This window comes from Chroicocephalus ridibundus, chromosome 2 (assembly GCF_963924245.1).
Source record: "Chroicocephalus ridibundus chromosome 2, bChrRid1.1, whole genome shotgun sequence".
Classification (NCBI taxonomy): Eukaryota; Metazoa; Chordata; class Aves; order Charadriiformes; family Laridae; genus Chroicocephalus; species Chroicocephalus ridibundus.
This window is the reverse complement of record NC_086285.1, coordinates 140,081,205-140,098,452: the sequence shown is the minus strand read 5'-3', so window position 1 is coordinate 140,098,452 and position 17,248 is coordinate 140,081,205. Positions and strand designations below refer to the sequence as shown.

The window sequence follows — 17,248 nt, the reverse complement described above, 5'->3', positions numbered from 1 at the left end:
TTTCTACCTATTCTACAGTTGGAACTATTTTTCTACAAGAATAAATATAATATGAAATGTAGACTTAAAGTAATTTTCTGTCTAACAGCATACTATCAGCTTACAACTCTAAGGACTGAGGCCAATACAATTGCTCTATGCTCATAACCTTATTGATACAGATTTGCAAAATTTAACCCTAGACTAGTACCTATAAAATGCTGTTCCATCATTTTAAAGAGTTCATTTACTTCAATTCTGTATAACACTCTTACAAATAAAAAAATAGGTAGATTCTACCTGTTACTTGCAATATGTATATAATGTCAGCAATTTCTTGCTTTCCCAGATGGTCAGAAAAGCAGGTCAAAGAATTACAAATAAACTTGTCATCAGCAATATATTTAAATTAGCGAGTTATTTTCTTTAAGGAATTATCACTAGGTCATAAATACTTTCTTGATATGCATAATGATAAGCATGATTTTACAGGCAGCAACAGATTTGTAAGACCTCTAAAGGCATTGCTTTTTGAACACAACTATTCCAGGGTAATACATCAGTACTTCCAACTCACACAAAACAGGTTAACTACATTAAGACATGTCAAGACTTTATATTATACCAAGCAGATGTAAAGTATGACATTAAAAAAAAAAAAAAATCGTAACTACAGACAATCTGATCAAATTTCTTCAAACTTCTGCTTTAACTAGCAACAATTTTACTTAAACAGGAAAAAAGCCAAGTGAAATTTCAGCCTTCATTAAAAAAAAATCAATTCATCCACATGAAAGAGTGAATGGGATAACATAATGAAGTTAGAAGCAAAGTAACTGATAAATCATCAGCTCTTTTAGTAGCTGATCTCCAAAACAGATCTATAAAACATTACATCAGCCAATTACTTCACAATTAGATCTAAAACAGCAGTTCTGGCAACATCACATGAAATTACAATCCTGCTAAGCACAACAGTGGGAGAAAAAAAAAAGTCTGTCATCAACAAATGCCGGAGACCTATTTTATGCCTTGCCTTAAAAATGTGTCCACCAACTGGTACAGTAGTTGAAAACTGTTATATCAGTGCCTCTGTGCAAGCTCAGTGATGATTTCATCAATATTACTATTTGAACAAATCAATTATTTTTGCAATTACCCTGTCCTAATACAGATTTCAAATGGATCTCTCCACTACAGACGAAAAAGGGCGCAATGCCTAAATAATATATATGCCCTCTGGCCTTCAACTGAAAAAAGAGGGGAATCAAATTCAAGTTCTCCAAATAGAGAAAAGCTTCAGAGAAGGCCTAATTTAATCATTACCTTTTAAAGTTCCTAATTGTTTCTACTATCTTCCCACCATACCCAAGTTTCTCACTCTATTACAGAAAGTTTGACAGTCTGTTCTACTGTTTAACAGCCTGCATATTTCTATTTAAGGTTATCTTTTTCCTCTGCTATCAGTGTAATCTCTCTCAAACAGCTGAGAAAAGGCAGAAAGTACTTAGAAAGCATAGTCATTATTAGATGTGAAGTTCTGCCAAAGGAACAAAAATAAAGTAATACTTCCTTTTCACTTGTTTTACTGTATTGAACGTTACTTGTAGTCATAATTAAAGTTTTTATGTCCAAGAGGAAAATGAAATTTAATATTTGCCAATACCTGCTTTGAAACAGCATACCTTTTCAAAAAATGGAAGGAAAAGAGAGTCTGCAACACATCTCAACTCAGAGCACGGCAGTTCCCTGACAGAACTAAAAATCACATTTACCTAATGGCAAAAGAATCTTAACTATAGTTACTCAAATTAATTGTGAAAGAAATCTGATTTTTTCCTCCAGACAACCTGTATTACAGGACAGACAAATGGAAGTTTTGGGTGCTTTGCATCGTTCTTCATCAGAGAAGAGAACTGACGGAAAGTATGAAAGTTAGTACATTTAAGAATGGATCTACTCCAGAAAAATTCACAGAAGTGGACAGGCAAGATTATAAATTCAAGCCCAGAAACATCCTTTCAGTATTTTTGAAATCTAATAAAAAATGCACAGAAGAGAAGATCAACTTCAGATACATTTCAACCAGACAAAAGCGCCTTACGGAACATGCTCTCATAACTCTCTCATTCTTACCAGTGCTGTTGACAGGCTGAGCTGCAAGTGGTTTTGGTACTGGTGTATTTTTGGGTCTGGCTGCAACGTGAGTAGGAGATGGTGTGCTGTCTCCATTAACAGCTTCTATACAGAATGTATTCTGTACTACAGAGTTGGAAGGTACTTGATTGTCTATCCCATTAGAAATGTCACAAGCAGATCTTGGTAAAAATAAAAGATCATTTTAGGTTACCACAAACAACATGTTAAACCATTATGCAACTAAACCAAATCCTACACTAAATAATGCCAAACACATAAATAAAGAAATGGAAGTAAATTCACAACAGTTTGTAACACAATGTTTGCAGTCTAGGTAAGTCAAGCGCAAGACCAAAACAACTAAGGAACAAAAGGCAAATTTTGGTTTTGAGGATTACAGATACTTAGGTAAGATTTTCCATTTCCACCTCACCTTTTACTTGTAATGACATATTAGAATTGAGTTGGGCCTACTGATGTGCCTGCCACATCTTCCAAAACCGCCCTAGGGACTGTTTCAAAGTGCAGCTTTGAGCAGGAAAAATTTTTCTCTCATTAAGCAAGTGGAACAGTTGGGTTTGTTTGTCATATCTCCAAAAATTATTCTAGTCATAACATAAGAAAGTAACAAAACTCTCCCTCAGTAAGAGGAAAATAAGATGAGCTTCTCTACGCATAGGCAGGATGGAACATTGTGAGGACAGATATACACAGGCAGCTCTGTGTTTATAAGGCCACATGGAAATAAATATAGTGCAAGGGCTTGTGAATGGAAAGTCTTGTTACACTGTTTTTACTTAAATCTACCCCAAAACGCTTAAATCCACCCACCAGAGACTCATATTGTGAAAATTACATTCAACGCCAACTCCCCATCTTATCAAGGAGTAGAGGCTAAAAATTAAAGAGAAGTTAAACAGATGACCAAAGATGTGAGCACTGCTAGAAGTCGCACTTTGCAGAGTAAGGAAGTAAGCAGCAGCATTTCCACACTACCTTACCCAACTCCGAAGGTGTATTGTAAACAGAGAATTAAAGTTATTATCCCTTTTCTACTCGGGACTACAAACCCAATTTGCTTCCTAAAGACATTCACAGAAGCTATTTTAAAATTTTCCTTCATCTCAATTTTGAAACTGTAAATCAAAACTGTTGGATAGTTGTATGGAAAACTGCTGCAATCAATGCATCAACATCAAGAGCAGGATCCCAGTAAAAGCCACACCTCCAGCAACTGCAGTTAAATGAAAACAAATCATTGTTACTCTCTTTGAAAATGGTATGAAGGTGTATTTCAAATTACTTTTAACAGTCACAAATCTTCCTAAGGAAAGGTAAGACAAAGCAACTTTTTACCTCACTCACTCACATTGGGCACCCATGTGGGAACAGAGACAAACCTCCACATATTCAAAAAAAGAATCAAGTCAAGTGTAAAAGGACAAATGCACCCCTGTCGCTCATATGAATAGCAAGTGTATATTTTTTCACTCCATTGTGTGTAAAGAACTTAAACGGGAAGGGATTCACTGCGAGGTAACTGAGCGGGCCATAAACATTAAATTGATCTGAATGTTGACCTATTTGTCTCGCTAGTGGTGAGGAGGCAAACAATCTACTCCTACTTCTCTCCAGGCAGTCCTTGAGCTGGTACAGAGAAGCTAAGTATGAAGCTCTAAATTGATCCCAAAGCCTTTTTCTTGCCACTTCAGATTGAAGCAGGCAACCCCTTTGCCTCAGTGCTCTGAATACTGCTTCCTACACGCAATACAAGTCTCTTAAACAACCTCCTGATCACGACCTTAAAAAGAAACTGGGTGAAAGGGAAGTAATTTAGGCTTTTTTTTCTTCTTCCTTCCCTTCAGATGGTACGTGGCAACAAGCTGGTAGACATGAATAGAAACGGTTCTTAAACAGCAGAAGAAAACTAATGGAATAAGTACACAAAATCACACTGAACCACTGCTCCCCTAATCTCTGCTGCAGCATTTAGTAGACTTCCAATCAGTTGAAGTTTTAAGTTCAGAGGGCTACACACCCAAGAGGCAATGATAAAGCAGGGGAGAGCAGACTCTACCAGCAGAGGAAGAAGAGTTGTAAATTTAATTCTTCTTGAGATAAATTACGTAATTATCATACAAGCAATGTTTCTAAAGCCTGTGGTAACATAATTTAGGGCTTGACAGTTCAAAATTATTCCCTTCAAAATAATTAAAAAAAAAAAAGAAACACAAACAACACAAACATTTCAACTGATAAATTTGCTAATATACTTCACAGAGCGTAAAACAAAAAAGTAAATTCCAACCTGGATGTACTTCTTGCTGAACCATCTCTGCTTTCATGCACAGCCTCGCCATTTTGCTGAACTTCTACTGAACAGTAAGAAACAAATTCAACAGAAATATTCTATTATATCTTTTTAAAATCATCATCAAAATATTACCATCTGATTTAATTATTTAAACTTACTGGTTGCTGATGAACTGAGATTTGTAAGAGATTCTTGTTCAACAACCAAACCATCTAGCACAACTGTCAGTTCACCTGTTTGCACCATGCCACTCTTGTTTTCCAAAGAGAGTTTCAACTGTTCTTTCACCTTCTCCACTAAAAATGGAGTTGGGGTGGGCAAGGGGAAAGAAGGAGAGAAACAATAAAGGAAAGGTTAAATTCTAAAGAACATTAAGAAACCTTCAACAGAAAAACGTGACACGTATTTAGTTGTACAAAACTGAACATGAGATATTCAGATGATTCAAATCAACATAGAAATCACTAAGGAGCTGTGTATATTTACATCTGCTGTGGGTAAAAGCACAGTTTGTTGTAAAAATTAATTGGCCGTTTGCATAGTATATTCTATAGGTATGCTATAGGATCCACATGGTTTCAGTACTTTGTTGTTAATGATTTCCCACATCTGCTGTTTCTACTAAGCCCTTTTGAAATTATGCACTACTCACGCAACATGAGAAGGCTTAAAGTCAAACAACTTCTGAACTACACATCCAAATATTACAAGTCACAAGGAACCTCATTCTACAGCCAGACCTTATATTCTTTTCTCATATCACCTTCAAAAACGAATTCTAAGAGATCACCGAAAAGAACATCACTTTGAGGAAGTAAATGCAAAGACTGCATAGAGTCCCTCCTCATTTTTTAAAATTATTTTTAGTAAATCCTTGCAAGCATTTTCGTAGATCCCAACTCCAAGGACTAAACAGTAACAGAGAGAACACCTGAAGTAACCAAAAATTAAATCAGAAGCTATTTTCACCAAAAGAATCTTTGAGATAATTGAGATATACAAAAAAATGTGTACATGGTGCAGTGAAAGAATTCAGTATGACTGATAACCAATGCACACATTTGTAGAGACACACATAATCCAGAGGTAAAACATGCTGTGGATGCTGCATAATTCTCTCTAAATCAAATACCACTAGAACAGCAGCTAAAGCTACATGTCATAAATCCAAACACAGTCAGCTATGAGTTCTCATTAATCAGGTTAAAATGGTTAAGGCCTTTTAGTATTTGCTGTCTCAGATTAAAAGATTAATTTTTCAAGATATACCACCGTATTTCCCTCCATATGATAGCATATGGAGCTATTCCAAGCTAAAGTTAAAACTCACTGTGCACTTCTATGCGTTAAACTAGCACTTCCTTATTTTTTTCATTCCTAACATACATCATAAACGAACAATAAACATGAAAACAGAGAAGGCTACCATAAGCTACTGCCGCGTATGCCCAAACTGTTAACTTTAAAGAGCAGTTTCAACAGCGTAGTTGGGCAGCAGTTACTACCAGACACCTACTGCTATATTACAATGGATTTCAAAGTACTTTAAATCACTGGAGCAAGCACGAAGCTCCCAAATCTACAGAATTACTGATTTAGCAATCTGCAGTTTGGAAAAAGGTACTATCTGAAAAAAGAGAAGAAAGAAACTAGCCTACCACTGAGTTGTTAAATTAAGATATTTATAAATCCTTGTTTCTACAAAGGGTGATTGGCTTAGCTTCTGCTATTTTAACAGGTTCGCTCCCCAGACCAGATCAACAGTTGGCTGTAGTCCAACAGAGATGGCAGGAAAGCTGGGAGGGGTGCAGGCAGCAATTCAATACTGGCGCTGTTTAGCAGGAGAAAGTAACAGCACTAATTCTAAAGTTTCTGCATTTAAAGAACTTCCCCTTTACATTTTCTCCAGTCAACAGCCTTTCAAGTGCTGTGTTTCAGATTAGGTATCAATAACTGAATGACTGAAGGATAACAATCAGATAATTCTACAGCTGAATTATTGGATAGTTCGGCGTATGTCAAACTGCTGACTTGCCCAAATCAGAAACACCGCACATGAATTACTTCTGGTGCAATGTACAGCTGACTCAGTCACCCATTCCCTGAAAAAATTTGCCAAGTTTTCGGATCCCACATCCACTGGATCTACAGTAATAAAATATTAACTATTTTGTTAGAAGTAGTTAAAATATTAACTATTTTTTGCTATCATTATTACAATACAGTTTCTTCTAATACAGTGGTTTTTTATATTTAAAAAAGCAGCATCTTTTCTGCTTAACTGTGGAATCTTGGGCAGAATCTCTATAATACTATTAAGAAACCCCACTTGATTTTGGATTATGTTTCAATTTTCTGTAAGAATCAGAAAAATGAAGCTTTTTTTCTGGCTCTCCTTTCCCCCCACCTCCCTAGACAGAGCTCTCAGGTTTGTATATCTAACTTGTGAGAAAGGTTAGAGATTGGTTTAGCTGGAATTCTACTGACACTCTGGAGTGGAATTTAAAGTGTGGATTCACCACCTTCTTGTACTAATGAAAAAAAATTTTAAAAGCAAATTAGATAAAGACGACCTGTTGTAATTCTATTAAAGACAATTAAAATTAGAAGTTACATAGAACACAACAATCTCTAATGTACTAAAATGAAGTTCTCAATTGTTTCATTAATCAGTGGTTCTTACTGCTCTCTGAGCAGCTAAATTATGAGGGAAGAATATCCAGCCTTTCTATTAGCAATTTCAGAGAAGGGCAACATGAAAAATTACATAAGACAGCTTTTCTGAAAGTTTAGACTTTTTTTTCTTTTTACGAAGTCTAAAACAGATCTTCTAGCAAATTAGTTATTACTTTGCCACAAAACATTGTATTTAATCACTTCTGCTTTTACTCAATTTGTAGTACCTCATACTCTTAATGTTTGTTTCAAAATTATTATATCCCATTGTTACATTTAAATCGCTCTCGATAGCACAGACATCTCTAGAAGAGACAAGTAAAGACATCAACTGAAAGTCAGTTGTAATTACATGTATAGTTAGTAGTCTGATTGCCAGTTTGATATATAGACTAGTAATAATAATTCTACTTTACTCAAAATATCCTTCACGATAACTTACATTTTCTATTGTGTATTTCCAAAGCTTGTCTCAAGTCTACAGTGGCTCTTCCTAATAAAGCATCTGCTTTTAAAGTGTGATGGCTCCACACTCTAAATTCCAGCGTAGTCTGTGGAGTCACATTCCTGCATATAAAATACATTTTTTAAAAAAATATAAACAGATTTTAAAGTATTCGTTCTTGTTATTAAAAGTATTTGAACTTAATTCACTTTCTCATATTTGTGGTATTTCTTGATACTAATTAACTGAAAGAAGTTTTTGTACTGCAAGGGGAAGTTTCTAACCAAGAACTGCAAACATTATTATATTTATACTTGTATGAAGATCAGACTTAAAGTGCATTACTACGATAGCATAAGGAATTTGAGGAGTAGCAGAATAACCTACACTAAGCTCAAATCTCAGTTATATAAAACATATCTTACTTTATGAAAGACATATTTTCCTTATTCCTCACTATTCCAGAATTCTAACTAAAAAGTCACATTACGAAATGTGGAGAAAAAGGTATTACGTATATTTGTCTGTCACTAGAAAGAAAAATACTAATTTTTTTTAAAAAAAAAGCAACCAATCAGCTACTTGCAAGCAGGAAGAACCCACTTAACAGGTGTCAGCTTGCCATGAAAGTGTTGATAAAACATTATTTGTGAATCCACAAATATATATAAAACCATAATGCATACTCACAGAAATCAGAGGGGAAAAAATCAAATGATGAAGCTAAAGTGAAAACTGGAGGGAAGCAGAAAGGTAAAGGACCCAATTACAGTAATATTATGATAACCTTTGGCAGTAATCAAGAACAAAAATGGGAAGCTATGCTAGGTCCTGGAGAATAAGTTTTGTAGTACAGGATCTAGTACTATAAGAGTGCTCCTGGCTGTGAAAAATGGAGTAGAATCCCTGTACGGCAAAAAGTCAAAGGCCACATATCCATCACTACTGGATACAGAAAGTTATATCAGCACTGATGAAAACAATACTAAAAACAAACCCCACCCTCACAACAACAGGGATAGCTTTATAGTCACTTGAACGTGTTGGACAACATGGATAATTTTTGCCGAAACCCAGGAGCTAATATAGTTTTCTATTTTGAACAGGCTACCTTCTAATGGAAGTCTTACTAAAAGATCAGCTCGACAAAGAGAAGAAAAAAAACACCACCTACACACAGAGAATATATTGCTGGTGCTCATGCAGACCCATAGAAGTGAGGGGAATGTGGTAAGCCAGAGAGCTCACTTACCCTCAAATAGAGTGGGCAACTGAAGCAACGATACTATTCCAATAGCCAGAAAAAGAAAGGGGCAGAATACTTATATATATAAGGGTATGATCCTAAGTAAGTAATACCGATGATGGAATGAGTCTGTCTGGCTGTGCTGTGCATACCAAATTACCTCATTTCTATCAGCTCAACAAATCCTGCCAAACCAAACCTGCCACCCTCAACAGAAACTCTGGTCTCTGTGAATATCCTGATAGCTCTGTACTTGTGCTAATAATAACTCCTGGAAATCATCATTAGGTTCAAGACTATATTATTCTCTTTGTAATATTGCAAAGGGCTAGTTAATCTCTACTAAACCTGAAACATTGAGAAACATGGCACTGGAATACCCTACTTCCTTCAGCCCAGGTCTGTAGTTAATAAGTAAGTGTTCCCAAGCAAACAATTCCCCAATGTTAGGTATGTTGTACCTCTCCCCACTCTCCAGCACTGTCAGTTATAGGAACCTGGCGCTGTTCCTACTACTAACAAAGCTGGCTACTGCACAAAGACAGGTCAGATGCTGTAAAATGTACTGGCCTGTGCTCAACGCCACTTGATAGTATCTACGCTGTTTCCAGACCCAAATGTGAAGCAGTACAATCCTGCTTGTACAACAAAGCATTCTAGCCAGTGGCACAGTGCAAGACTGCCAGTTCTTCATAGAGTTATATTCAGGTGTATCTACACCTGTAGCATAGTTAAACTAAATCCAACTACAAGAAGGCTAAAAAGATCAAATATTAGGATAAGCTGCAAGGTCACTCTGCAGTAAACTGTTCTCTGTGTGTATCCCTTCATTAGGAAATTTAAGGGAAAAAGTGACCTTCCTCATAACTACTACTTATCCAGCTGAGATTTTTTTCCTTTTAAAGTTGAGAATGACATGGTTATAATTAGTAACATCTGGAGAGGAATCTTAAACTCGAGTGATCAACAGTACTCACAACTATCAAGAGTATACCATGTATAGCAACAGTACGCAAGGAACACTCTCTGTACAAAGAAATAGTCTCAAAACGTTTTAAGAATTGAGAAAAAAAAATTAATTTGAGATAAATGTCATCTTATGTCTGCATTTAGTCATCAACAGATAGAGAAAACTACGTAGGCAGCCAAGCTTAGTAAATATTTACCTGCCATGTCTGCCTAATAAATAGTATTAAACAACCGAAAAAAAAAAAATCTACTTACACTGTCAGCTGCTCATCCCATTTTGGATTTGAAGAACTACTTGATTTTGCAGTTTTCTTAATTTCTCCATCTGCAGTTAATTCCGTGTAGAAAGTTGTTCCAAACCAATTCTTTTTCCGTTTCAGTTTGGCACTAGAAACTAAGAAAATACATTGCTTTATCTATAGCAGCATACTGTTGCTGAAAAACAGAAAATATACTCCCTACACAGTGTATGAAACACAGCACAGCAATGTTATTCCTCACCTTTTCTACTTCTGCTGAACATAAAGAGGTCAATGCTAAAATGGTAACTTTTATTTTCAAAAGCTACTTTGTCAGATAGTTGAAACTAAGTGTGACACATTCTCTTCAACACGTACTGGCAGGATGGGTTGGAGACACAGCGTAACAATTATTTCAGGCATAAACGCTGAAAATCATGTGGTTTCTTTTGTTTATTTTCTCATTGTTCTTCCTACTTTTCCCTTAACTGAAAAATACCTAAGTATGATACATCCAAGACATTATCAGGCAGATTATTTTTTTTTTTTATTATAGGTACTTATGAAAGCACATTCAGTTCAGGCCTATTTCAAAATGTCCCTGTATAGCAAAGCCTGTATACAGAGCTCGTTTCCTTGCCTTTAATACCTGTTGTGGTTAACCTATGGTTTAACACACCAGTTTGTTAAAGTAAGAAATAAACTCTCAAATTTCCCCTATTTAAACAGCTTTGCAAATGAACTTAACATTTCAGCTAAATATTCAACAATTAAGAAATGGCAAATGACGAAAGAAGCTTTTTTACCTCCGAATGACATGTTCAGTGCTCCTGAACATAAATCTGTTCTCCCACTTCCTCACCTAGCTGAAGAAGTCACTATAAAAGCCAATAGCAGCCTAACTGCCAATATTTTAAATTCTATTTTAGGCAGATGTTGTCTTCAAAAGACCACACTGATGGACTCACAGCTGTACCTACCTGCTGCCTATGCTTCTCTCTCATTCCTCCCATACTTCACTGTGATTCCATTTCCCTTCACTTTCAAATTAAAGCAAAGTTGAGTATTTTCAGCCACTTGGAAATAACTCTTCCCTGTTACTTTTCTGTATGGTACTTGCTAATTCAAAAACAAGTGGAAGTTAACTAAACTGTCTGAAAGGGAGACAAAAAATAGAAGATTCTAAAGGCATTAGCCATGGACTTTTACTTAATTTCAATTAGAAGGGGCACACTTAACTCTTTCACATTTGAAAAGTCCAGCCTAAGTCATGTATCACATATCATAAAAAGGAACTGCAGCCTTGAGAATGATAAAAGATTAAATGTAGAAGACTAAAAACATAACTCCACACATGGGTCATATTTTTCATCTAAAATCATGATATATTTTTTAAGCTTTAACAATCTCTGTTTCTTCCACATTTTTTCCTCCATACTTTGCTTTCTAAATGCAACTGCAGTATTTGTTAAAACATAGGTATTTAGTCATAATATTGATGCTTCCTTTTAGTTTCCCCCTTTTTGTCTGATTATGTTTTAAGTCATTAAGTTTTCGGTTCCCAAAGGCGGAAGGAGACCATTATCATTTTTTTGGTTAGGACTTCTTTTAAAAAAATTAGAAGTAAGTAACAAATACTAGCAAAAGACTTCAAAAAGAACTAACACCACAAGATATGTTGCCAAGTATATTTGAAAAAATACTAATGGCAAAACTTGTCAGCAACATGCCATAACTGTCCAAACTCGAACAACTTACCACTCCATATGAATTTCCTTGTCTACAAAATGAGTATATGCTACTTGCTGCCTTTACAAAAGTGTTTTTTAAGTATAGTTCTTGAAATACAAGTCTAGATCCTACAGCAGCATAAACTAATCTGAGCATAAACCAGTGTAGGTCAGTAATACTACAGTCCCACATTCCTCTGTCTCCTAATTCTTTCCCTGTACTGCCACTGGCGTTCCTCTGATCTTGCAACAAAGACTGGTTAGAGAACTAAACTTTCAGAAGACAAACCCCAAAAATTGTACAGATTTCTTCCCACTTCAATCCTTGAACCACGTCTCTTGAAGTCAAGAGAAGCTCCGGTGCCAGAAAATTATAAGACTACTTGCATAAGGAGCGGTACAGTACAGGATATCAAAATAATAATTTCTGCATATACAGATCTGAAGTTACAGGTTATTTGTGTAACTCTGTTACAGTTATACGTACTCAAACTACAGGTGGCTCCACCTATGCTATTAGTTATTGGCAGTTTTGATGATTCATCACATTATCAAGTTATGTGATCTATATACAAGGTTAATCAATTGTAAGGTTCCTCTCTTATCTGATTTGATAAACTACCCATTTGGGGGACTCTCCAACAATGTATTTTTTCTCAGATAACCTGGCCATCTTTGGACCATCCAGCATGATGTATCTTTCTTGAGATGCAGCGTTTTTCAAGATATGGTACCTTACTCATGTTTTTTCCAAATTTTGCTCAAGATAGCCTTAATATATTCTTGGTCACGCACTCATTCTTAGTTCAGAGTTCCCAGGTTTCTCAGGATCCCTGGGAAGTTCAAGTTATTTATCAATGGTAAAATAATACTTCCATACATACATACACACACATACATTTATGTGTGTATATATTTATGCAAAATATCGAACTATTTGATGGCAACATTTACACTTTTAACTACTGTTAACACTGTCACAATTAGCTATCAAACTTGTTTACTTAGATGTATTTTTCTTATCTTTGGACTACAACGAGTCTTTGTTCTGCTCTGCCATGCCACAGAAAGAGCAGCTAAGACTGACACCAAAAGTCACATCTCTGACCAGTTCTTATCCGTGAGTAGCAAAATGCATAACCTACTTGGCCTGTTCTACATCTATTGAAAAAAGTGTCCCTAACACAATCAGAAATTTCCAGAATTGCTTGTAGCCCACTGTGTTTCCCTTCCAGCAGATACTGAAATGGCTGAAATCTGCCCCAAACTATGAGAACCAGCACAGCAAAAGGGAAAAAGTAAAAAGTCACAAGATGCAACACAGTAAATTCCTATTGGATAAAAGGAAAAACATTTTCTCAGTGATGAGGTTTATCACCAGAACAAGCTGCTCAGGAAAGCTGTGTCATCTACAGCCTTTGAGATACTGAAAATTCAACTGGACAATATCCTGAGCAACCTGATCAAAGGTAGCCCTGCCTTCAGCAGAAGAGTAGACTAGGAAATCCCCAAAGATCCCTTCCAAAGTAAATTATTCCATACGGCTGTGTAATCAAGCCTGCTGCCCTGAGGATAATGCAGAATACCTGTGTTATTCTCAAAAGATGTTTACCTGATAGGTAATCAAAGACCTTAATCTTTTGATGGGCTAGCAGATTTTGTAACCTCCTCCGGTTCTTATTCAGCTTCACTGTAACATTGCACCCATTTTCAGCTTGGGGTTCACTACAACCATCCATCTTTTTTGTAGGATTTCAATAATATATGTTCCCTACACAGAATTTGCCATTAATTATTTGTTCCCAAGCAAAATTCCTTATATTTGTCCCTACTGTTTTACTGAATTTCTTTCTTTTTCCTAATTTGAAGAGATCATTAAACACTGTCATCCAACTCACTGTATAACTTCTACCAAGCTTCAATTCATCTACACATATTACAGTCATACTCTTAACTGTAAGATTAAAGTTATTAATTAAAATATTAACTACATTTGTGCATTTTTAACACTTATTTCAAAGATTGCTTTTTTAGGATACATATGTTTTCCTGTAAAAATCCCCATGATACAAATCACTACTTGCCTGTTACTTGCATCTGTAATCTTCCATTATGGTTGTTACTTGTATCAGATCTTGGTGAGGCTGTGGCCATGTCAGAGGTTTAGACTTTAGCCTAAAAAAAAAAAAAAACGCACACAGGTAGCTTATTAAAAAGTAGTTATCTCTGCATGTTAGTTAAAAATATTAAATAAAATGTTCAATTAATAAGCAAGTTACCAAATGTTACTTAGGTATGGCAGAACACATTATCCATATCACCAGTTAAAATAAAAATTACTTGGAAATTTGTCCCAAGTTAACTTTGAGGATGCCAAAACACTCCAGTAATGCATACATTTTATGCAGTTCAGAACAACTGTGTAAAGCAAGAAAAAAAAAAAAATTCAGTTGTGATATATCATTATTCCTGTCTCCAGAAGGTATGCTTATGATCTGATTTCAGATGAGCTAAGCACCAACAACTTCAAATGATCAAAACGGCTGAAATGTTTACATGCTTCAAAATCAAGCTGTCCCCAGAACGATACACTCAAGCGATAATGCAAGTGATTCAGACAAACAACATTTGAATTCTATCCCTAGATTTGCAATCAGCTTTCTATGCCCCTGTTGTCCACCCACAAATCACCCCCCTCATCTATTGAGACAGTAAACACTTTACAAGGACCACCGCATCTCATCATTTGGTGACTAAAATAGCGTGGCTCTCATCGTAGCTTGGGCATCCCAGCACTTGAAGGACACGCAGACATCACGCCCATCCTCCTGGATTACTACATCCCACATAAAGCTGGGGGAATATTTACAAAAGTAAAATATTCTCTACCAGACACCTGTTTTTCATGAGAAAATAACACAAATATTTAAAACACACTTTCCATGATCTGGGTGAACTTATATTAATTTCTGTGAACTTTAATTGGAAACAATAATAATATGGTAACAGTTGTCACTGAACCTTTTTGATCGTGTACAAATCAATTATGATCAGTAAAAAATTTTTGAGCATGCCCCCCCAAATGTGTATATTTATTTATATTAGTACTACTGTATTAATGTATTATGTACCTTATAAAACATCTAAAAATAGAAATTAAAAAGGATGAGATAAAGATGAAATAAACAGTATTTTTAAATAATTTTTGTTATTAATGGTACAAAAAATCCTTTTTGCCCTCGCTAATATTTTTTTTTCTGTGAGAGCCACGTGACTGAATATGCTTCATCATTTTTTAAAATGTTGGCTTAACACTTTGTCATACAGTGATTTAAAAGTCTGATTCTAAATTCAGTTTATTTCGATCCTTGGTTTTAAAGGTTGTCATAGCTGGAAAAGACAATTTACAAAAGCTACGTACATCCAAATGAAAGTGCATCGCTGGCTTCACTTATTAAATCGTGACACTCATTTTTCATTCCCATCCACTAATTATATATAGGTTTCTCTTGAAATTTGGCCAGTAAATTTCCATCTTTCCTGATGTCAATCAGTTGTTATTGCAAACTAATGGAAGGCGTTGCATTTTTATATTTTAACAAATGGGTTGAAAATCCCCTGAACCTCTTCATTTGGAACACTTTTAACAGGTGAGGAAATTCTGTTTCCAAGTTTAAGTGTATAAATGTGAGTTTTTATAGATGACATCCATCTTTTCTGGCAAGAAGATCAGAAAATGATAGAAACATTTCCAAACACCCTTTTTCAAAATGCCCTCTCTATAGCAGAAGTTTCTTTCAAAAGGCAGACACTTTCTTGCTCATTGTTAAAATATCACCTTTACCTTGAAGGGACACATTAAGTGTCTATTTTTTTGAAAATACCTGTTAGGCAGCATACGACTGACAGCCAATTGTCATCACAGAACAGATCAGCAAATTCAGAACACTTGTCTTCTTGTAAAAGAAAAACGTGTAAGTAATCTTTAAGCTCTACAACTCTTCCAAGCACTCTGCCACGATAATCAGCAAATCTCTGCATAATACAGAAGATTTTCATGGTCACTCCCCATGTCATTGCAAACTATTGTAAAGATTCTACTCTTTAAAGGTCTTGTTTTCATACAATTAACCACATTGATGTCATCCTGCAGCAATTTGTGCACTTTTGGCTCCAGCTTCCTTGTTGCTTGCCTATAGAATAGTTTAGGTTGGAAGAGACCTTTCAGATCATCGAGTCCAACTGTTAACCTAGTACTTCCAAGTTACCACTAAACCATCTCCCTCACCACTACACCTACCCATCTTTTAAAAAGCTCCAGGGATGGCAACGCAACCACTTCCGCAGGCAGCCTCTTCCCATGCTTGATAACCCTTTCAGTGAAGAAAATCCAATCCTAATATCCTATCTAAATCTCCCCTGGTGCAACTTGAGGTCATTTCCTCTTGTCCCGTCGCCTGTTACGTGGGAGAAGAGACTGACTGCCACCTGGCTACAACCTCCTTTCAGGTAGTTGTAGAGAGCGATAAGGTCTCCCCTCAGCCTCCTTTTCTCCAGGCTGAACAACCCCAGCTCCGTCAGCCACTCCTCACAAGACTTGTGGTGTAGAGCCCTCACCAGCTTTGCACAATGCAGCACTTCCATGTGTGGTGCTCTCCTTGTAACCTTACCTCAGAATCTTTTTTTACTTCAGTCAAAGCTGCCACTCCATCAGCGGTTAATTTGTACAGTTTTTACATTGTAAAAAAATGTTGTTGTTGTTAAAGAAGTCATTTACTGTTAAGAATGTATCTTCTCTGGTACATCTTTCCTGAATAACTTAGATCTTTGTGTATTTCATTATCGACACAGCATCTAGCAACTACCGTAAGCTGAGCCACGTTACAAATGTCTGTACTTCCATCCAACTGTACAACAAGGCTCCCACACTGTGCATTCTGTTCCAATATTTGTTTCTTCAAATCTTTGGCAATGTTTTCCAGACATCTTCCAACAATGTCTGCTGACAAAGGAATGCATTTTAATTTGTCGCCATATTCTTTTCCATGTATTATTTCAGACATTTTTACTGCAGCAGGAAGATCGAAATGTTTCCCCAACAGTACATGACTTCTATGTCTTTTGCTACTGAGAAACCTCAAAAGAGGCTTCTAAAGAGTTCATCAGGTTCATCATTAATAATAGTGGATGTATATCCATATTTCAAATAGCTTTCTTGATAAACCCAAATTTTTTTGGCCAACACCTTGTCAGATCTAATTGCCATTGTTTTTACCTCATAATGCAGCTGATCAGGAGCTCATACTAGAAGTGTCAGCTCTGTTATGTTCTTGTTACTCACTGTGCTCACATTATTATTACCTTCAACCCGTGGTCTCTTTGCAGGAGCTTTTTAGGCCACTTACTCATTTTGTGAGGGTTAGTTTAATTAAAACCAGATAATACAATCCAAAAATCCATCTAACTGGGCACATATAAACTGCTACTGTAAGCCCCCAACATGTTCAGAAA

The 17,248-nt window shown here is 36.0% G+C and overlaps 1 protein-coding gene across 3 annotated transcripts in view; it reads right to left on the bottom strand.

Moving 5' to 3' along the window:
- The window catches only part of WWP1 (WW domain containing E3 ubiquitin protein ligase 1), a 57,100-nt gene that overhangs the window by 22,567 nt on the left and 17,285 nt on the right, over positions 1-17,248 (bottom strand). The window contains exons 2-7 of one of the 3 annotated variants that reach the window (XM_063327143.1): positions 13,822-13,912; positions 10,024-10,162; positions 7,551-7,675; positions 4,591-4,728; positions 4,427-4,490; positions 2,116-2,297 (exon numbers count right to left, since the gene is read on the bottom strand). In XM_063327143.1, the coding sequence (XP_063183213.1) occupies positions 2,116-2,297; positions 4,427-4,490; positions 4,591-4,728; positions 7,551-7,675; positions 10,024-10,162; positions 13,822-13,891 (718 nt within the window). In that variant the 5' untranslated portion in view covers positions 13,892-13,912. Of the gene's footprint in view, positions 1-2,115; positions 2,298-4,426; positions 4,494-4,590; positions 4,729-7,550; positions 7,676-10,023; positions 10,164-13,821; positions 13,913-17,248 lie in introns of those variants that run through there. The other 2 variants (XM_063327142.1, XM_063327144.1) reach the window with 2 other exon arrangements.